Here is a 22,326-nt window from a genome sequence, read left to right as displayed (position 1 = left end):
AGGATACTGTCTCCCTCAGGGACCTGGCACCAGTAGGTTCCACCCCCACACCCCATTCTCGGCACCACCCTCCCCTCCCCCGTCGCTCCCAACAGCACCTCCCCCCAGGACCATCCGTCCTCCCCCTGCCCACGCCCGACGATGAAGAGGATTTTGGCACACTCCCGGAGTCACCATCGACCAGATCAGCACCAACATCGCCGACACCACTGCATCGCTCCCAGAGGAACATCAAGGCCCCGGACCGGCTAAACCTCTGACCGGTCCACCGGACATCAAAGGACCTGTGTTTGCTCAAATCTTGTAAATATTTTTTTTTAATTTAAAAAATATATTTAGAGTACCCAATTTATTTTTTCCAATAAAGGGGCAATTTAGCATGTTCAATCCACCTACCTTGCACATCTTTGGGTTGTGGGGGTGAAACCCACACAGACACGGGGAGAATGTGCAAACTTCACATGGACAGTGACCTAGAGCCGGGATCGAACCTGGGACCTCGGCGCCGTGAGACTACAGTGCTACCACTGCGCCACCGTGCTGCACTAAATCTTGTAAATATTAACTCATTGTTGTATATAGTTATCCACCACCCCCGCCGGACTCAATTTTTAACAGGGGGTGAATGTGGTAAACCACTGTTGCACCTGTATTAGGTGATGTATGGTAGGACCTGTACTACAGGTTCGCCGGAAGTCCCTGCCTGCTGGCTCCCCCCAGGAGGCGGGGTATAAATATGCGTGTCCTCCAGCCAGCAGCCATTTCGCCAGCTGCTGTGGGAGTCCACACATCTGATAGCAATAAAGCCTCAGTTGGATTCAACTATCGTCTTTGTCCAATTGATCGTGCCTCACACCTTCTGGAACTGATGTAGGTGCACCCACAATGCTTTTTTTTATAGTGCCTTGATACTGCTGAGTGGCATGCTAGGCCATTTCAGAGGGCAATTATGTCAACCACATTACTTTAGGTCTGGAACCACATGTACGTAACAGGGTGTCAATCCTCAGGGGGGAAAGAATAAGGGACACTTTGGCATGAGGGATGTATAGTATTGGGGAAGGGATTGCTGGCGAACCTGTGAGAGCAGAGGGGAAGTGTTGCAAACTTATGAGTGCATGGGGAAGGGCATTGGCGATACTTGAGAGGGTACCACTGGTACATACTACACATGCACAAAACCCAAACGTGAAAAACCCGGGACAGACAGCATTCTGGCAACAATCAACTCATGCCACAGGATGGTCCTGTAAAATCCAGGACGGTTGGTCATCCTGCCAGATAAGGATAGCAAAGCTCCCTCACTGAAGAACATTCGGGAACCAGATTGTTTATTATGATAATCAGTGGTTTCTTGATCATCATTACTGTTTTTTATTCCAGATTAATTTGATGAATTTAAATTCCAGCAGTTGTTGTGTTGAGATTTGAACTAATGTCTGCAGAGCATTACACTGCGCACATGGATTATTAATCCAGTAACATTGTCATTATGCAACTATTTTCCATTCTGGAATTCTTAAATATTATCTCCTTATCATAAAAAGGGCTGTCTTAGTCTTACTCTTACTTTCAGCCTTCGTCGGTTGTGGTAGACAAACAGACTCTGTGTAGAGTTTGCACGTTCTCCCCATGTTGCGTGAGTTTGCACGTTCTCCCGGGTGCTCTGGTTTCCTCCCACAGTCCAAAGATGTGCAGGTTAGGTGGATTGGCCGTGCTAAACTGCCCCATAATGTCCAAAGCACAGATCCAGTTTAAAGCATATGCGTGCTGCCACTTGCACTTGCACGGGGTACATTTTCCAGTCCCCCCCACCCCCGGAATCGTTGTGGGTGGGACGGACAGTTTGGCGGACCATTTAAATGTATGTTGACCGAAGGCAGTAATTTCCGGTTTAGGTGCGGGTGCAACCAAAAATCCCGCCCTTGGAAAGAAACCACATTATCCTTGTCAGAGTGGTTTATTACTGCATAACATTGCTGACAACACGGTGGCACAGTGGTTAGCACTGCTACTTCATAGTGCCAGGGACCCGGGTTCAATCCTGGTCTAGGGTAACTGTCTGTGTAGAGTTTGCACGTTCTCCCCATGTCTGCGTGGGTTTCTCCCGGGTGCTCCGGTTTCCTCCCACAGTCCAAAGATGTGCAAGCTAGGTTGAATGGCCATGCTAAACTGCCCCATAATGTCCAAAAATGTGTAGGTGAGGTGGGCTTATGGGCTCACAGGGATAGGTTGGGGGAGTGGGCCTCAGTAGGGTGCTCCTTCAGATGGTCGGCGCAGACTCGATGGGCAGAACAGTCTCCTCCTGCACTGAAGGAATTCTATGATTCTATGACAAGCAATGAAAATAAAACTTACGCATATCCTTAACTTTATCTTTTTATCTTTTGCTTTGTGCTTTTAGATATCAATGAGTGTGAGGGCAATCCCTGCAGTCAAGAATGTGCTAATGTCTATGGCTCATACCAGTGTTACTGCCGCCGTGGTTACCAGCTCAGTGATGTAGATGGGATCACATGTGAAGGTAAGGCAAATGATGTCAATACTGTCTGAACCTCACGGGCAGCCTGCAGCAACACCAAGAGGGATTCATGATGGTTCATAGCTATTATCACTTAAACATTTATAACCAGTAGAAAAACATTCTATGCTGGATCATACCTGAAGTCCCAGGAATTAAAGGACAGTGTACTAAACTGGTGGACTACACAGTTCTTCTGATGCTTTTTATTTTCTCAGTTTCTGTCTATATTTTATAAAATTCATTTATGGGATGTGGGCGTCTTTGGCTAGGCCAGGAGTTATTGACCATCCCAAATTGCCTTTGAGAACGTGGTAGTGAGCTACTTTCTTGAACCACTGCTGTCCATGTGATGTAGGTTCACCCGCAGTGCTGTTAAGGAATTTCCAGGATTTTGACCTGGTGAAAGTGAAGGAATGGCAATATATTTCCAAATCAGGATGGTGAGTAGCTTGAAAAGGAACTTTCATTTTATGGTGTTCACTTGTATCTGTTGCCCTTATCCTTCTAGTTAGTAGCAGTCACGGGTTTGGAAGGTGCTGCCTTGGTGAGTTTCTGCAGTGCACCTTGTAGATGGTACACACTGCTGCCACTATTTGTCAGTGCTGGAGGGAGTGAGTGTTTGTGGAAAGGGTGCCAATCAAGTGGGCTGCATTGTCCTGGATAGTGTCAGACCTTTTGAGTGTCATTGGAGTTGCACTCATCCAGGCAATTGGACAGTATTCCATCACACTCATGACTTGTTCCTTGTAAATTGTAGACAGGCTGTTGGAAGCCAGGAGGTGGCATCTGACCTGCCCTTGTAGCCACAGTATTCATATGGTTGGGCCATTTAAGTTTCTGGTCAACGATAACCCCCAGGATGTTGATAGCGGGGGTATTCAACAATGAGTAATGCCATTGAATGTAATCATGGAGCACAGATAATGTCTTGGGTAAATGTTATACCTCCGCTCCTTAGGTCACCCTTGCCATGTTCCATTTTCACACCTTTCAACAGTGTTCCATTTTTAAGCATTTGAATTGATTGATGGAGGTAAATGATAGCAACAAAAATATTATCAGAGCTTGGAAAAACTAGAATCGCAACCTCTCCACATTCAAAAATGGCCAATGGGCAGGGGAACACCAGGATTGGAAAAAACCTTGAGAATGGGAAACAAACATAGCTCCTTGTTTTAATCTTTACTTTTTATTTCATCAGATCTTTGTGGATGTGTGCCATACACCATTCCCCAGTCACAAGGTCATCTAGACATTCCTTTTTTAGGGCTCTACTTAAACCAAAGGGAAAAATTCAAATTTTGTGAAGATAATAGTCTCTCATTGTTTGATATTGTGAGATGTGTTCAGTTGTTACAAAATTCATGGAACACATTAAAAAGCTATCCTTTCTACAAATTTCAAGTGATAAGCTAAGGACCCGGGTTCGAATCCCGTCCCTGGATCACTGTCCGTATGGAGTTTGCACATTCTCCCCATGTCTGTGTGGGTTTCACCCCCACAACCCAAAGATGTGTAGGTTAGGTGGATTGGCCATGCTAAATTGTCCCTTAATTGGAAAAAAAATAATTGGGTACTCTAAATTTAAAAAAAAAATTATGGTTCAATTGCATCCCTGGCTCCCAAAATATACTTGCCTTTTATAATTCATTTACGGGATGTGGGCGATGCTAGTTAGGGAAGATGTTGGGTCTAGCACACTACCCTGAGGAAATCCTGCAGTGATGTCCTGGAGCTAAGATGATTGACCTCCAACCACCACAACTAACTTCCTTATGTGCCAAGTATGACTCCAACTAGCAGAGGTTTTTCCCCCAATTCATAGAATCATAGAACTTCCAGTGCAGAAGGAGGCCATTCAGCCCATCGAGTCTGCACCGGCCCTTGGAAAGAGCATCCTACCTAAGCCCATACCTCCACCCCCATCCCCACACCTCCACTCTATCCGCATAACCCCACCTAACCTTTTTTGGACACTAAGGGCAATTTAGCATAGCCCACCCACCTAACCTGCACATCTTTGGACTGTAGGAGGAAACCGGAGCACCCGGAGGAAACCCATGCAGACACAGGGACAAAGTGCAGACTCTGCACAGACAGTGATCCAAGCCGGGAATCGAACCTGGAACCCTGTAGCTGTGAAGCGACTGTGCTAATCACTGTGCTACCATGCTGCCCAGCTTTGCGAGGCCTTTTTGATGCCACACTCAGTCAAATTCTGCCTTGATGTCAAGCACAGTTACACGTGCCTCACTTCTGGCATTCAGCTATTTTTTCCATGTTTGGACCAAGTCTGAGTGGCCGTGGCAGAACCCAAACTGAGCATCAGGTTATTGATAAGCAAGTGCAGTTTAGTTGCATTGTGGCGGCACGGTAGCACAGTGGTTAGCACTGTTGCTTCACAGTGTCAGGGATCTGGGTTCGATTCCCACTTGGGTCACTGTCTGTGTGGAGTTTGCACGTTCTTCCCGTGTCTGCGTGGGTTTCTTCCGGGTGCTCCGGTTTCCTCCCACAAGTCCCGAAAAACGTGCTTGTTAGGTGAATTGTACATTCTGAATTCTCCCGCAGTGTACCAGAACAGGCGCTGGAGTGTGGTAACTAGGGGCTTTTTACAGTGTTGAAGAAATTATAAGTCAGCACTTTGAGTTTTCGCCAAAGGTCCTTTATTTAACACAAAGTTCGTGGGGGGGGGGGGATTAGAGAGACCACAGTCATTCCAAATGTCCCCGCTTTACAAAGTTAAGGCAAGCAATTTATATGATACAGTAAGCAATATCTAGGACAAAGGCATTCTTTAGATTAGCAAAAAGACAGAAAAGCGAGCAGGCCAGAGTTAGAGTTTAACAACAGGCCTAAGAAAAATAATAATTGTCTGCTGTCAGCAAAACAATGTGCAGCTGTATGCTTGTTTACATTGTATGACCTTCTGATTGTTTCATACAGAATCTCTTGACTAAAAATAAGGCTAAATATCCATCATGCTTTGCCAAGTGCCTATTTCCATGAAATATAGTCAAGCAGCTGGTTAAAATGAATACAGAGAAGGCAACTAATCCGCCAACTAAAGTCCTTTCTACATACAGTAACTTCATTGCAGTGTGAATGTAAGCCTCCTTCTGACACAAATAAAGATTATTACTATTATTATTCCCTCACTGTACTAATAATTGAGAGTAGACTGAGGGGCAGTAATTGGCTGGATTGGATTTGACTTCTTGTGTTCAGGAAACACCTGGGAAATGTTCCACATTGCTGGATAGGTGTCAGTGTTGTAGCTGTACTGGAACAACTTGGCTGAGGAATGGAAAGTTCTGGATCACAAATTTTCAGTCCTATTGCTGGAGTATTGTCAGATCCCATAGCCTCTGCAGTTTCCAGTGCCTTCAGCTGTTTCTTGATAGCATGTGGAGTGAATTGAGTTTGCTAAAGGCTGGTCTCTGTGATGCTGGAGACCTCTTGAGGAGGCCAGGATGGCTCATCCACTCAGCACTTCTGGCTGAGGATTGTTATGAAATATGGTTGGTGTACTACAAATGAACGGGTTTCCTGTTGTTGGCTGAGACAGGATTAAAGTCTACAGTATAGAGAATGGGCCAAGTGACTAAGGTGAACCCAGGGTATTGGTTCAAGATCCGTCAAACTAGTGCATCAGAAGAACATAAACTTGACTTGCAAAGTTTACACAAGTAAAAGAAAGTAACGACAAATCTTTGCAGTACTTTGCATAATCATGGACCAATTCAATGAAAGCTTTGGTCACCAACTCAATTTTAGGGCATAATACCTGAATGAGAAGGAGGACTCAAGTAAATTTAAGACATGTAATGACCATGTCCTATCATGTATTATGAATTTTCAGTAAATGCTTTTAAAAACTGGACATAAATAAGTTATTAAAATGACGATGAAAATTATGTGACTGTTGGCATTTTCACTAGTCAGTATCAAGTCTCAGATGAACACCTAAGTAATTGTGGATATTCACACTCATCTGGGGAATTCACACATCTCTTTGTTTAAGGATGGGCCAACATAAAAGGACCATGGCATTTCCAGACTACTTAACTTCCTGTTTCATACTGAACAACAGGAAAGATCAAAACTCAACTTGTTGCAGACAGAAATGAATGGCTCCTATTGCTGTTTCATTGTATCAAGATGGCTTTTCCCATCCATGATATGGAGATGCCGGCATTCGACTGGGGTGGGCACAGAACAAAGTCTTACAACACCAGGTTAAAGTCCAACAGGTTTGTTTTGAATCACTAGCTTTCAGAGCACAGCTCCTTCCTCAGGTGAATGAAGAGGTGGGTTCCAGAAACATATATATAGACAAAGTCAATGATGCAAGATGATACTTTGAATGCGAGTCTTTGCAGGTAAGTAAGTCTTTACAAGTCCAGGTGGAGCGACTGGAGAGAGGGATAATGATGGGTTAAAGAGGTGTGAATTGTCTCAAGCAAAGACTGTTGGTAGGATTTCGCAAGCCCAGGCCAGATGGTGGGAGGTGAATGTAATGCGACATGAATCCAAGGTCCCGGTTGAGGTCGTACTCATGTGTTCTGAACTTGGCTATAAGTTTCTGCTCGGCGATTGTGTTGTCGCGTGTCCTGAAGGACATCCTGGAGAACGCTTACCCGAAGATCAACGGCTGAATGCCCTTGACTGCTGAAGTGTTCTTCGACTGGAAGGGACCATTCCTGCCTGGTGATTGTCGCACGATGTCCGTTCTTCTGTTGTCGCAGCATCTGGATGGTCTCGCCAATGTGCCACGCCTCGGGACATCCTTTCCTGAAGCATATGAGGTAGACAACATTGGCCGAGTCGCACGAGTATGTACCGCGTACCTGGTGGGTGGTGTTCTCAAGTATAATGGTGGTACTCATGTCAATGATCTGGCACGTCTTGCAGAGGTTACCATGGCAGGGTTGTGGTGTCGTGGTCGCTGTTCTCCTGAAGGCTGGGTAGTTTGCTGCAAACAATGGTCTGTTTGAGGTTGAGCGGTTGTTTGAAGGTGAGTAGTGGGGATATTGGGATGGCCTTGGCAAGATGTTCGTCTTCATCGATGATGTGTGAAGGCTGCGAAGAAGATGTCGTAGTTTCTCCGCTCCAAGGGAGTACTGGACAACAAAGGGTACTCTGTTGGTTGTGGCCCGTTTTTGTCTTCTGAGGAGGTCTGTGCGGTTTTTGCTGTGGCGCGTTGGAACTGTCGATCGATAAATTGAGCACCATATTCCATTCGTATGAGGGCATCTTTCAGCGTCATAGATGTCTGTTATGCTCCTCCTCCTCTGAGCAGATCCTGTGTATACGGAAGGCTTGTCCATAGGGGATGGCTTCTTTAATGTGTTTAGGGTGGAAACTGGAGAAATGGAGCATCGTGAGGTTATCCGTGGGCTTACAGTAAAGCGAAGTGCTGAGGTGACCGTCCTTGATGGAGATGAGTGTGTCCAAGAATGCAACTTATTCTGGAGAGTAATCCATGGTGAGTCTGAAGGTGGGATGGAATTTATTGATGTCATCGTGTAGTCGTTTCAGTGATTCTTCGCCATGGGTCCAAAGGAAGAAAATGTCTTCTTGCTCAAGCACAACGCGGCCAGAGCATCGCGCTCTCTGTCTATGACAAACAAATCACGAAAACAAGGACTGGATTCTCCAGTGCTCCAGCCGCATGTTTCGGTGGCGCGCCATTCGCTGGTGGCGGGATTTTATTTTCCCACTGTTTGGCAATGGAATTTCCCATTGAAGCCTCCCCACGCCACCGGAAAACCCACAGGCAGGTGTGCACTGCCAGCAGGAAAAGAGAATCCAAATTGCAAGAAAATTCTGGCCTATATCTTTACTTGAAAAATTATGATTAAAGTTGGAAATGATCTATCAGATGTGGTGGTAGAATAAAAGATTCTGGACAGCTCACAATGTTGCTGGATGCTAGACTAGGTAGTAGAAATGTTAAGAGGGTTACAATCCATGGACCAAATGTGTCTTGTTGTCTTTGACATTTTCTTATGTTGTTAATCAGGTTGTATTGTTATCATTGTTCAGTCACTTTTCAATACTAAAAGTCTTGATTACTCAGCAAAAATACTAGAGAATGACCGATGTCCAAGCCCTTTTCTTTTAGTAATTGTTACAGAGTATTATTATTTTGCATCTTCTTATTTAAATCCATTGCTGATGTCATCAGTAAGTGCTGTGATGTCATTACTTGTTGTTGTTACCTGTGTACATTCGTATTTAACTGTTGTTCGTTCTAATTCTATTCTGTTACTGTTATTTTAACGTTATGTTTGATGCTAGTTGCTCCCGTTTTTGAGTCCATACTGTATTTTAAACTTCATTAATTTTATATATTAAAGAAGTTGAACTTTATTTATTAACTTTATGAACAATGCGTTTCAGCTATCTTTTTGTGGTCAAGTTACCACTATAATGTAAAAGTTAATGTATTGGGAAGAGGGGAGAAAAATGTAAAGAATAAAAAGAAAGCAAACAAAGTTCTGTCCAGATATGAATGTCTCTAGGCCAGTTGACGAAGCCTCTCCAACGTAACTAAATAGATAAAATAATCTTCTGCAGCACATGTGATCTCCTACAACAAGTGGCTAATTCAAACTGTATTTCTTTTCATCTGCTTATAGACATTGATGAATGTGCTTTACCTGCTGGAGGCAACATTTGCTCGTATCGCTGTGTCAATGTTCCTGGCAGCTTCCAGTGTGCTTGTCCAGTAGCTGGCTACACTCTTGCATCCAATGTACGCAACTGCCAAGGTAGGAGAACATTTCTGCAGGATCTTATATATTGTTGAATTTACCTTTGTAATTATCACCAGAAGTATATCGAACTGGTGTCTGAATTTCCATCTCTGACACCGCGGTGGGTGGTAATTGGGCCGCGTGGATCAATGGAATGAAAACTGGTAAGGACAGGTAATCCACTACATCAAGTTACTGTGCAGCAAACAGAAATGAAGGGCACAATTTAATGGCCGCGATGCGCTCTTGCTTGAGTGCGACGTGGCCGTTAGATCGTGGGAGAGGCCAAAATCGGGAATTGCAGCAGGCGCTGATTGGTTTGCGATCTAACCGACCCGTTGCAGTTGGCGAGATGAGGACCCCGCCATTGAGTGGTAAGAAATTAAGAATCATCAATTAAAGCCAATCTCCATACCATTAATGGGAAAGACCCCCTATCTACTGGCCCCCCATGATCTAACCTCCTCCGTCGCAAGTGGTCATGTGGGCACCGATTAGTACACCATTTTAAACACGTGAAGCTGGCGGAGTAGTTGGATCCATTGCTGATCCCGGGCGATGAGCCTGGGGACACTGGAGTTTCTTGCCCAGTGCTCGGACCGAAGAGACCCCAGAGGGGACAGGGGCGGGGAAAAGAGACCCCGGGAGGAGGGGGGGCCTCAGTTGGGGGGTGGTGGGGGTGTTCCAGCCCCTGTGGGTCCGCCATGCCAACCCATGGATTGTCCGTACTTATTACGGGGACAGCTCAGGCTACTGCCTATCTGTCCCACTGATCACCATAACTTCCACTGACCGTGGTGGCTTCCGGGCACACGGCTGGAAGCCATTGCTAATAGGGAACTGGCAATTGTTGTAATGTGAGCACTTCACAGCCCCCAAGTGGATTCCCGTGGGTAGATGAGCCATGTCGCAGGTGAGAATTACTGCCTAGCATCCCAACCAGACCGTGAGGCCTAGACGTTCTGCCTGAACACCAGAGGCTTCAACACCAGAGGCAGAAGCCAACATCCAAACACCCAACAGCTGGATCCCTGGTCTGGAGACATCCCCACAACCAGAGGGTGGGTGTGTGGACCGAGGAGGGAATCAACACCCGGTCCAGTTAACATTACCAGTGGGTGTCTGGGGTACAGCGTCTGGGGTTCAGTGCCCGGAGGCTCCCGCTGCGGCTGGGGGCTCACGTGCAGGTCGTGTTCGATGGCATCCTGAGGGATGGCAGGGATATTGAGGGATGGCAGGGATAAGAGGTGGGGAGGGGGCGAAGCTATAGGAGAACTGGAGAGTACTGGCCTGGAAGCCATAGCTGATTGCCTGACCCTTACCTTCAGCCATGCCTTGCAGATATTACATGGGATGGATGATATCTTGGACCCCGCGGAAGCTGCCGGGAGGCCAGACGGCCAGACGCTAGTGAAGGCAATGGCAACAGTGACGATAGAGGCTCGAGACAGCGGTCCATGTGCAGGGCCCCGCCCCACACACTGAGACCTGGCCGCCCATCAGGCCAGGGAGGGACCCAGAGGGGAAGGAGGGCGACGGCCCAAGGTGCACAGGCGTCGCTGGTTGTTAGGGCAGGTGACAGACGGCATGTGCCGTGGGAGGCTGAACTTCAACAAGGGGACGATCCGGCACCTGTGCCATGTCCTTGCGGACTTGGCACCACATGGAGGAAGAGCATACCCGCTCCTGGTGGCCATCAAAGTCACTGCAGCCCTGAACTTACAGGCCTCAGGATCATTCCAGGGCTCGAGCGGAGATTTATGTAGCATTTCCCAACCAACGTCCATGAGTGCATCCATGAAGTCACAGATGTCCTGTTTGCCAGGTCAGTTAATTATATAAACCTTGGCATGGACCAAGCCCAACAGGATGCCCGGGTAGCGGGATTCTCCACCATCGCCAGGATGCCCCAGGTCCAGGGGGTAATAGATGCACGTATGTGGCCTTACGCACACTGGGGCATCAGGGAGCACCCTACATCAACAGGAACAGTTTCCACTCCTTCAACGTTCAACTTGTGTGCTTACCCGGGAGTGTGAATTATGATGCCTCAACCGCTCTGCAGGGTCGCTCGCTTTGTGATGTTCTGATGTGCTGACCACAACCTGACACAGCAGTGGGGTGACATGCTGTAGGTGGAGGAGAAACAAGTGGCCACTTCCGAGGCAGAGACGAGCAAGAGCCAGACCAGAAGGACGAGCCCGGGGAGGACCGCAGAACCAGCTGGAGGATGGAGGACAGGCGGCAGTGGTGAGGGTCCGGCATGACTGAGGGCCAGAGAGGCCCTCATCCTCACACGCCTCACGTAGGACGTGACTATGTCCATCGTCTCACCCCCTTCCCAACCCCATCTCCCACCCAGCCCACCTCAACTTCCACTCAATGTCCAGCTGCGCCTGGGCATAGTTCTCAGCAACCGGGTTATGCTCCGGAGCACCTCAGCAATGCGCACCTGAGACTGGGACATGCTTCGCAGTGCCTGGCAAAGTCCACCTCAGACTGGGACACGTCGCCCAGCGACTGGGACATGTTACACAGCACTTTGCAATGCCCACCTGAGACTGGGACATGCTCGCAGTGCCTCAGAAAGGTCCACCTGCGCCAGGGACATGTCCCCCAGTGACTCGGACATGCTGTCAAGGCGCTCAGCCATGGTCATCACTGACTGGGCCATGCCTTGGACACCACCTCTCATGGTGCTGACATCGTGCTCCAGGCTCTCCACTATGGTCGCCATCTTAGTAGTGTTGGCTTTGATGCCATGCATTGCCGGCGCTATCTCCTGCGCCCACAGCCTTTGAGACTCCTCGAATCGCCTGTGAACCTGCTGGTTCCCGTAGTTTAGCACACGGCTAAAGAGCTGGCTTTGAAAGCAGACCAAGGCAGGCCAGCACCACGATTCAATTCCCGTACCAGCCTCCCCGAACAGGCGCCAGAATGTGGCGACTAGGGTTTTTTCACAGTAACTTCATTGAAGCCTACTTGTGACAATAAGAAATTTTCATTTCATTAGGGGCTGGTTTAGCTCACTGGGCTAAATCGCTGGCTTTTAAAGCAGACCAAGGCAGGCCAGCAGCACGGTTCAATTCCCGTACCAGCCTCCCTGAACAGGCGCCGGAATGTGGCGACTAGGGGCTTTTCACAGTAACTTCATTTGAAGCCTACTTGTGACAATAAGCGATTTTCATTTCATGGAGTGTCACTGACATCCTCCTCTGAATCTCACGGCCACACGCTGTCGACTCATCAACTCCAGGTAAACCTGGTCCAGAGGCTCAGCATCTGACTGGGACTCAGAAATTTAGCGTGGCCAATCCACCGACCCTGTTCATCTTTGGGTTGTGGGGGTGAAACAGTGACCCGGGGCAAGGATCGAACCCGGGTCCTCAGCGCCATGACGCATCAGTGCTAACCACTGAGCCATCGTGTCATCCCCTGTCACAGGTATCTTAAGAATCAAACTCAATCTGTGCACTGATCCTCTGCTAAAGCAAAGTCTGATTATCTTTGTCTGCAGGTATAGGTGTACAAATACTGACACAAGTACAGAGCGGGCGAGACCTACCGGCTGCGTCGCACTTGAATGGAGTGCAGGGCAGCCATTAGATGCCGGGTGAAGCCTCACTTGGTGTTAAAACAACATTAGTAGGAAGCATCCGAATGGCAACCACATCATTAAATATAATGAAGAGTCTGTATGCTTTAAGTGGGAGCTTCCTTTGTCCATCCCATGAACTTCCAGAAAGTGAACATCACACACAAATGGGCAGAGGCCTTCTAACCCGTGGCTTAAGGAATTGGTGCACAAGGAGCATTAGGTAGAAGAAAATTGGTTCCATATTGTTGTTATAAAGTGTTGCTAAGATGATCTCCAGCTTACAATACATTGTCTGACATGGGTTGTTGGACCAATTTAATTCACCAAGAATATTCTATTGTTTATGATGGGAAACATCACCCTTAGGGGCTACTAGCGATGGCTTCACAATAAATGCTAAAAGTGTGCATTCTTCCTTTTGCTTTTATGTTCTTTCAAGTCTATGTGACTTGAATATGACGGGTTTTTTAAAAGTTACAAGTTCTAAAGTAAAAATGGTGGGAATAAACAAAATAGTTTGATTTGAAGTAGCTGGAAACCTTCTTTCAGCAAAGTTCTTTTTTTTCTTTTCTGGTTGAGATCTGAGCATTCTGTCACTTCTTTAAGGTGCTCCTGTCTCTATTAGTTTATCACCAAAACATCAGGATACCGGAGTAGAGGGCTTCTCACCTGTCAGTGTGGAAAGAAACCCAAGCTTTCCTATGAAGTAGCCGGATGATGTTTCGTGACAGATGTGAGGATTTCCCTCCCTGGCCTCCTTAAAAGAATACATTGCATCCTATTAAGTACTTTGAAGTTGGTCACTGTTGTAATGTAGGAAATGAGGCAGCCATTTCATGCACTGCAAGGTCCCACAAGCATCAATAATCGAGCAGATGATCAATTTTAGCGATATTTGTTGAGGAATAAATATTACTCAGTATGTGAGGGAGAGCTCCCCTTTTTCAAAATTACATAAAATGTACAAAACAAAAACAGTCTATTCAGTTAAATTAGTCCACGCTGATGTTTATTCTGTGCATGAACCTCCTCCTACTTCTCTTTATCTACTTACCCTGTTTGCATAATCTACTGTTCCTTTTTTCCTTATATGTTTATCCAGCTTCACCTTAACTTCATCTAGGTTGGTGATTTCAGCTTTTCAAATGCTACCGAGCTCCACATTCTAGCCACTCTGGATAAAACATTTTCTCCTGAATTCCCTAATAGTTTTATTGGTGACTGTCATGTATTTATGGCTGCCAATTTTGGTCTCCTCTTCAAACAGAAACAATTTCACTCATTCTTTATAGTTATAACATCTCATTCTCGTGCCGCAGGATCATTTCTGTCCTTTTGAGAGGGAAGGCGGAGCCTGGTTTAAATGCCTCATCCAAAGGTTGGCATCTCTGAGAGTGTTTCAGTCCCTCAGCACTACACACGAGCGGTTGACCTTTGTAGTAACTATTTTTGTGGTATTGTCAGTAACTAGTGAGGTGGTATTTAAATGATCTTGATGACAAAACAAAGAGGCAAATGCTGTCAGAATTCATGTCCAACATCTAGTCCCATATAAACTGAAATTTCCTCTGATTAAACTGATGAGCCTGAAGCTGCTGTCTTCACTCTCAGACACAAATTCTATCCCCTAGCCAATTAAATCACCCCACTGGTTACTGTTGTGTTAGGTACACTGGTCTAACACTGGCTGCAACTGGATGAAGCTTCAATCAGAAAGATACTCCAGACCTTGAAGTTAGTTTAATCAGGTTTATTAAACTAATAGCACAGTTAGCACAGTTCTCTGTGAATTCAACTCTCTGCCAACTTAAATGTGGTTACTCTGTCTGACTGAACCAGACTAGTTAGCCACGTGGTGGAGGTGTGAGATTGTAACAACACCCTTAACTGACTCTCTAGATGTTCATCAGTGGAAAGAGGCGGAGTGTGAGTGCCTACTGTCTTTTATAATCAGATCCCACCCTTGAGTGCACTGCCTGCTTATTGGTCGTGTCCTGTTCTGTGTCCATTAGCTGCTTGTCTGTATATCATTATGTGTGTGTCTGCATATCATGACAGTTACTGTATCAGGCTGAGCCAGTCTGTTCACAATCTTGGCAACCTACTTGACCCTGAATCACATAATGTCTTGTCAGTTGTAGATCATCTTAGCAACACATTATAGCAATAATATGAAACTTTGGCGCCCATATCCTCTTCATCAGCAAGATGGCCTCTTTCTATCTTTGTAATGTCACTAGTTCCTGCCTCTGACTCAACCAATTTGCTGCTCAAACCCATATTCATGTTCTTGTTAACCCTGACTCTGCTATTTTAATGCTTTCCTGGATGGCCTTCCATCTCCTACCCTCTGTAAACTCTGCTGTGAACATCCTGACCCACACCAAGCCCCTTGAGCCCATCTTGCTGACATTCATTGGCTCTCATTCGCCAACCACCAAGATATTTAAAATTCTTAACTTCTTGTTCAAATATCTCCTTAGCCTCACCCCTTACGATCTCTGCAATCTCCTCCAGCCCTACAACTCTCTGAGAGCACTACATTCCCCAGCTCTTGCCATGTTTGTATCTTTCACCACAACAGTGGTGGGTATGCTTTAACATCTATTCTGTATCTAGATAGATGTGAAAATATCTCCTTAAACTGAAGGGTTTTTTTGGAGTGACTCTTCATAGGTTCCAGTTTAACAAAGACATTTTCTTGTGGACAAAGATATTTTATACATTCTTTTGCAAATACAAATATTTTTTTATTTTATTTGTATCCAACTGAAACATCTCTTCCTTCCACCACCTCCCGCACTTTTAGTCCACTTTAGCTTCAGCTGGTAAAGCTGCAGTGTAGTGAAAAGATGGCTCCATGACTCTTTGCACTATTTGTGTAGTGTGATCAACTGGAAGATGCTGTATCCTTTCCAGATTTGCTACCATCACAGCCAAAAATTGTAAGTTCAACTATTAATCTTCGACACATGAATAGGTATAGAGCCCAACATGCCAATGCCACAGCCACAGCCACCTAACCTCCCAGCTGGCATACAACCCCTCTTACTTTGCTCCCTGTAGTTTTACTTCAGAGTTAACAATAACAGTAAAGGAGGTTTCAGGGTTTCTTTTAAAGTAAGTCAAGATATTCAGGAATGGGCCTCAAATTGAACCTTCACTAATTTGCATCAACTCGAAACTTGACTGGACCAGAATATTCCATGTCATAGCATTTTAAAATCTTTCATTGTATTTTGAATCTTTAAATCTCCTGTTTCTGAAATCAGGAGCTCTCCTATGTACAATGGCTTGCATTGTATTTACTGTATCGATACAGTGTAGTAATAAACAAAGTTGTGCTCTAAATGTATTTTGCGAATAGAAAGATTTAATATCTCTGTCACAAACCAGGTGTGAGCCTTTTTTCAGTTATTTCAGTTAACACAGTGAAGGTATCGTCACTTCAGCACCATGAGATCCTGCAGATGACAGTCTAGATTTACCCTGATAAGCTGTGTGCTTGATGTCATGGTCTGTGTCCTACACCGGTGACCCATGTTTTCCAGATCAGTGCACTTAGCCTTTTGAAGTCTGGGCCCACACAGAAATGTTCTGGTGAAAGGATGGCGAATTGCATGTCAGATGTATAGGTGCCTTTCATTCCTTGTAAAAACTTTGCAGTCTGTTGACAAACAAGAGTATGTTCTGCATATAGAAGGTCAAGCTGTGGAGTAACCCTGCTGGAACCTATTCCTTTTCAGTGGTTAGTTTAGTTATGGGAACAAAGTAGAATAATTGATTCCATTGTATTTGCATATATTTAGAAGATCTGTAACCTTGATTTTCTGTTTTGGACATAACTCCACTAGGGCAGGACTTCTGCCTGCCATGGTAATGTTGCCTCATCTCCAGCCAAATTTCTGGCCCTGGATTGTTAATACACTAAAGACAGGCGGCAGAATTCTTCATTACCGATACTAAGTGCTGACACCGGGGCAGGATTTGTGGACTTCTATGACAGTAAAACTGGCGCCGCAGCTGGACCGATTCAGCGACCGTTGAGGGGCTAGCACCGGCGCCATATGGAACTTAATCAAAATCAATGTGAAAGGTGTGGTGATGTGCATCAATGTAAATGCATGTAGGCTAGCTAGACACTAGAGGGAGCACCAGAAACATCACACACACACGCTCAACCAATAGATCAATTAGATAGGACAGGACCAATAGACATTCACGATACACAAGGAGGTGACACGACCACAGGGGGGCATTGCACCAACCCATATATAAAGGACACATCACACATGATCTGCCTCTTTCCAGTGGAGACAGTCACTTGAGTACAGACACAGGGTTGATTCAATATTACACCCACCACGTGGATTGCAGCAACTGGTTAGTCAGTCTGGGTAGCTACAGTAGGATTAGCAGTAGTGTCGAACCCGAGTAATAGAAGTGTAAATAGTTTAATAAACGTGTTGACGTTATCTCCACGTCTGACCCTTCCTTTGTCAAGTGCACCACAAGGAAGCCGCTTATGTTACACCTACAACATAACAAATCAAAAGGGTGCGGGATTTGCCGGATTCGCGATTGACACTCAGGAGGCAGACAAGCTGCAGCTGCATATACACACTGCACTCCCCACACACACATTCCCAGCCAGCAAGATGGCAGCGAGGAGAGTGGCACCCCGTTTTACAGATGCTTAGCTTGAGACTCTGCTGGGCGCCATGGAGAAATGAGCGCGCGACCCTGTACCCCGGCCCGGGAAGGAGGCTGCCAGCCGCTGCTATTCATTGTGCCAGGGTGCAAATGACAGAGGTGGTCAGCGCCGTCAGCAGCACTGTCCGGACCGACCAGCAATGCTGGAAAAAACTGCAAAACCTCCTCAGGGCGAGTAGGCTATCTGGTGCACACGTGCATGATGCACATATGATGGTTACACGTCAGCAGAACGTTCATTGAATGGAACCTCTTTTGGTGTAGAGCAGCCAGTCATCTGCAGGTGCTCAGAGTGCGACATGCATCCCGTCAATCACCCCCTAGACCTGGGCCATCTCAGCGATGGCGGTGAGCATTACTGCCCGACATCCTGGTGGGCTCGGTCCACATTGAAATGCATGTATTGTGCCAACTGGGCATATAGGGCCTCCGTGACAGTGCGGATGCACATGTGCACCGAGCTCTGTGACATCCCGGACAGGTCCCCACTCGGTGCCTGGAAGGAGCCCATGATGTAAAAGTTCAGGATGACCGTCACCTTGATGGCCACCGGGAGTGGATGATCTCCCCCATTCACCGCAGTGTCAGGTCTGTCATGATCTGGCAGAAATGTTGCACTTTCCCCCTGTTCAGCCAGAGTCTTCGACGGCATGCCTGGTCCTGCAGGTCGTTGAATGACAGGCACTGCCTGTATACGTGAGGCCTCATGCGGTGCCTCCTTTGCACCTCATCCTCGGCCTGGCGGGCAGCCGGCTCTCCATCCTCAGTGACTGTCTCCTGTTCCTCTGAGGAATGCTCCGCTGTTGAAGCTTCCTCTCCTCGAGCAGCTCCAGCTCATACAGCTGCAGTGCATCCCCAGGGCTGCGGCGACTAGGAGAAAGGCCACCATTGCTGGTTGTATTACAACATCAGTTGTCTGCAGGGGGTGAAAGTGCCCCCATGCCCAACCAGGTCCACCAGGCTACACAGTGGCCTCAGTTGGCACTGCAGTCTCTGCCCCTGCATGCCCCCCCCCATCCTGCACCCTCCTGTAGGGACCATTGTCAGCATTGCCCTTGGGCTGGCCGCATGATGCCCCACCGGTAGGTGGCGGCTGGTTGGGGGAGGTGGTATGGTGGATTGTGGGGTACGGGGGGTTGGGACATCCATACAGCTGGTGGAACTCTGCAGAACCTAGGCCAAGGTGGGTGGTCAGTGGGGTGCGCAGCAGGATGGCTGCCTGGCAGGCTGTGGCAACGCCGTTCCTTGCCTGGACACTTCCACAGTCCCATGAGAGGGTCACCCAGGCTCCATGCCTGTCCTTCCATCACCACCCCATCTCCAGCCCTGGCAGAGCCCCCCGCCCACCCCCTCCCAGCCAGCCCGGCCAGTGTCGGGACCGGCAGCAACGGTCGCGCCTCTCCATGTCCTACCTCCTCGCTCTCCCTCATTAGCCATGGCGCCTGATTCTTGATTTTTAAAAGCACAAATGAACCTCGCCGTCCGGAAATCCCCCAGTCAAGGCGGAGAATTGCAGAGGGCCGGAGAATACCGGGTCAGGCCCGCTGATAATATGCAAATGGCGTTTACTGTACTTGCGGAGTGCAACGCATTGACACCGCTGTCGAGGTACTGGAGATTGCGATTTGACATGAAACCGGCACCCTCCACAATTTTGGCGTCAGAACCGATTCTCCGCCCAATCGCGTTTCCTGATTCCGGCATCAGCTGATGGAGAATCCCGCCAAAGCTCTTTAGTGTCCACTGGGAATCCTGCCAGAACTAAGGTGGTGGTTTGTTGTGACAGATTTCCCAAAAGCTTTATGTGTGCAGAGGTATCCGCAGTCTGGAAATTGCCAGTAAGAGAGGAAAAAATTCCAAAACCCCTCCATTTTTCCTCTTTCATCTGGGACCTGTGCATGGATACACTTACATAGCTGCAGCACGGCTATTCACTGCTGCATCCAGTTTTATGTACCCTCTGCTAAATTCTTATTGGTGAATGCCTGGAAATAACTGACGGTCCGACATCCAATGTCTCACTGACAGAAATGTGAGAAATACATCAATAGGGATATCATTTACATATGGATGGACAATTTTACATTGCCTGGCCCACCCAGTAAAAATTATGAGTCTGGGGTTTCTCAGCATCAGTCAACTTTCCAGGTTCTTTGTCCTTTGATCTGTGAAGACAGGTAGCAGGAATATTCTGGAAATTATCGCCAAGAATATTAAAAATGCTCATGTAAAAATATTACTGATTAATTGCGCTTGCTTTGAGATTAAAAACAATCAATATGTACATTCTAAGAAAACCTTTGTGTTTGAAGCTGGGGAATTGTTGGTGGTACACCTTCTGACACAAGCAACTTTCCGACCAGCCAAAAGAGTTACCAAAACAACTTGTTGTTCACTCTGCCTTGAATGTATGATGATAACTCCTTCAATTTGAAATTCCATTTGTTTTAATGGAAAAGTGTGAAGATTGGTGAAGAATTTAGTGGATTCTCAGACAATAGAAACATAAAATGAAGGTGGAACATGTAAAAGTAAATAATTTGAAGGACACTGGTTCTATTGGGAAGGCCCTCATCAAACCTCACCTTTGTCCAACCCTGTTTTAGCTGATGCAATCTACATTGTAAAAAGGTAATTTTGATCAAAATGCCATAGGTCTATAGTGACTCTCCACCCTCCCACTGACCTGGCTACCATTTCTTTATGCTCAATGCAGTCCCAGGAATGGTGGTTCAGGTCTTCTGGTCTCCAGGTATTTGGCGACCAAATATATCCCAGAAGATGTGCTGTGGGAGCACCTTGGAAGTCCGAATGCAAGGACTCTGTGGGAATTGCCTAGGAAGTTTGAACTTCCAATGGGCAATTCCTCTGAGAAAGTCTCCAACTCTGAGTTAGAGTCAGAAATTTCAGAATGTTCTGACTAACTTACCTGAATAGTTACTCACAAAATGTTGGGCAGAAGAAAACCTGCTCTAACACCTGGGTAACTATACAACTGATCGCCTAATCCCTCACACTGACACACCTGACTCCCGTATTACCCCCAGTCACCCACAACACCCCTGACCCAACCTGACTAGCCCCCACCACCTGACTCTCCCTCAACACGACCTGACTAGCCTGCGCCATGTGGCTTGCACCCCCGACACTCCGACTCCTCCTTAACCCAACCTGACTAGCCCCCAACCCAATCTGATGGTTCCCTCCCACCTTGGCCCAACCTAATTAGCTCCAGCAAACAACTTCCCCCCCATTTCCCCTGGACTCAATCTTACTAGCCCCTGAAACACCCCCTGATCCACCTTTCCTCCCTACCCATCTCTCCCACCTGCCACCTTACCACCTCAACTATCTACCCACCTCACCCACCTACCAACCTTTGCACATGACACCCTTCCACCCTATCCATCTGCCACTCTACCCCATCCACCCTAACCCCTTACCCACTTATCTTACCCGCAGTAACCCCCTAGCCCCCCTAGCCCCCCAAACTCCATACCCACTTACCTTACACTTGACTAGCCCCCACCACCTGACTCTCTCTTGACACAACCTTGTACCAGTCTTCTTTTGGTTATTTTCAAAGGAGCTTTGGGACATTTAAACTCTTTACTTATCAGAATATCAGAATATGACAACTAGTGTCATAAAAAGGAGGCATGGATTCCATACGGATTATTTTACTGCTGTCTATCAGGTTAGGTGCACTTGGTCGGATGTGAAAGATCCTCTGTCGGAAGACTGCCCTGAAATATTGGTGGAAGGTGAGTGTCAATTTTTTGCTTGATCAGGGTCAGAAAAAGGGTTTCCAGTCCTGATCGGAAGATCTAAGCCCCTATTTCCAACCCTGAATAGACATTGATATTTCAGGACAGAATTCCGATGGAGGATCCTTCACATCCAACTCAGTGCAGTAAACCTCGTAGGGAGCAGCACAGAGAATCTGTGATGAAATCATGCCTCCTTTTTTCACATTAGCCCCCATATTCTTGTAAGCAAAGAGTTTAAACTTCCGAAAACTCCTTTGAAAAGAGCTACAGGGAGAAGGTAAGTTTGGTGGAGGGGTCGTGCAGCGGTTGAGGTAAGGGGTAGAGTGGAAGGCATGTGAGTAAGGGGGTAAGCTCAAAAAGGGGGTAATTGGCAGGCGGGTAAGGTGAGTGAGGTGGGTAGCGGGTAAGTGGGTAGGTGGGTCAGGGAGGGTTGAGTTGGGTAGGTGTTCGTCAGGACAAGTCAGGGAATCAATGGGACAGTTTGGTGACGGGGACTAGTCAGGTCTGGTGAGGAGGGAGAGTTGGAGGGAGTCAGGAGGTGTAGTTGAAGGTGGTAGTCGGGTTATCCCGGTGTCAGGGTGAGTGATTGGAGGTCAGTTGTAGTTACCCAGGTGTTAGACCAAATTTTTTCTTGTTTTAACATATCCTGGGTAACTATTCTGGAAAGTAAGTCGGAACCATCTACGGTTTCCGACTCTAACTCAGAGTTAGAAAATCCTTTTTCAGAGGATTAGTATGGTAGCACAGTGGTTAGCACGGCTGTCTCACAGCGCCAGGGTCCTGGGTTCAATTCTTGCCTTGGGTGATGTGTGGAGTTTGATGTGGGTGTTCCATAGAACATACAGTGCAGAAGGAGGCCATTCTGCCCATCGAGTCTGCAGCAACCCACTTAAGCCCTCAGTTCCACCCTATCCCCATAACCCAATAACCTCTCCTAACCTTTTTGGTCATTAAGGGCAATTT

At 46.9% G+C, this 22,326-nt stretch overlaps 1 protein-coding gene across 3 annotated transcripts in view; it reads left to right on the top strand.

The window, feature by feature from the left end:
- Window positions 1-22,326, top strand: part of fbln1 (fibulin 1) — a 345,473-nt gene that overhangs the window by 229,938 nt on the left and 93,209 nt on the right. For all 3 annotated transcript variants that reach the window (XM_072484570.1, XM_072484568.1, XM_072484569.1), the window contains 2 exons: window positions 2,405-2,524; window positions 9,166-9,297. In XM_072484570.1, coding sequence (XP_072340671.1) covers window positions 2,405-2,524; window positions 9,166-9,297 — 252 coding nt within the window. The remainder of the gene's footprint in view (window positions 1-2,404; window positions 2,525-9,165; window positions 9,298-22,326) is intronic.

This window comes from Scyliorhinus torazame, chromosome 19 (assembly GCF_047496885.1).
Source record: "Scyliorhinus torazame isolate Kashiwa2021f chromosome 19, sScyTor2.1, whole genome shotgun sequence".
In the NCBI taxonomy this organism is placed as follows: domain Eukaryota; kingdom Metazoa; phylum Chordata; class Chondrichthyes; order Carcharhiniformes; family Scyliorhinidae; genus Scyliorhinus; species Scyliorhinus torazame.
Note: the sequence above shows the minus strand (reverse complement) of the source record. Positions and strands in the feature narration are given on the sequence as shown.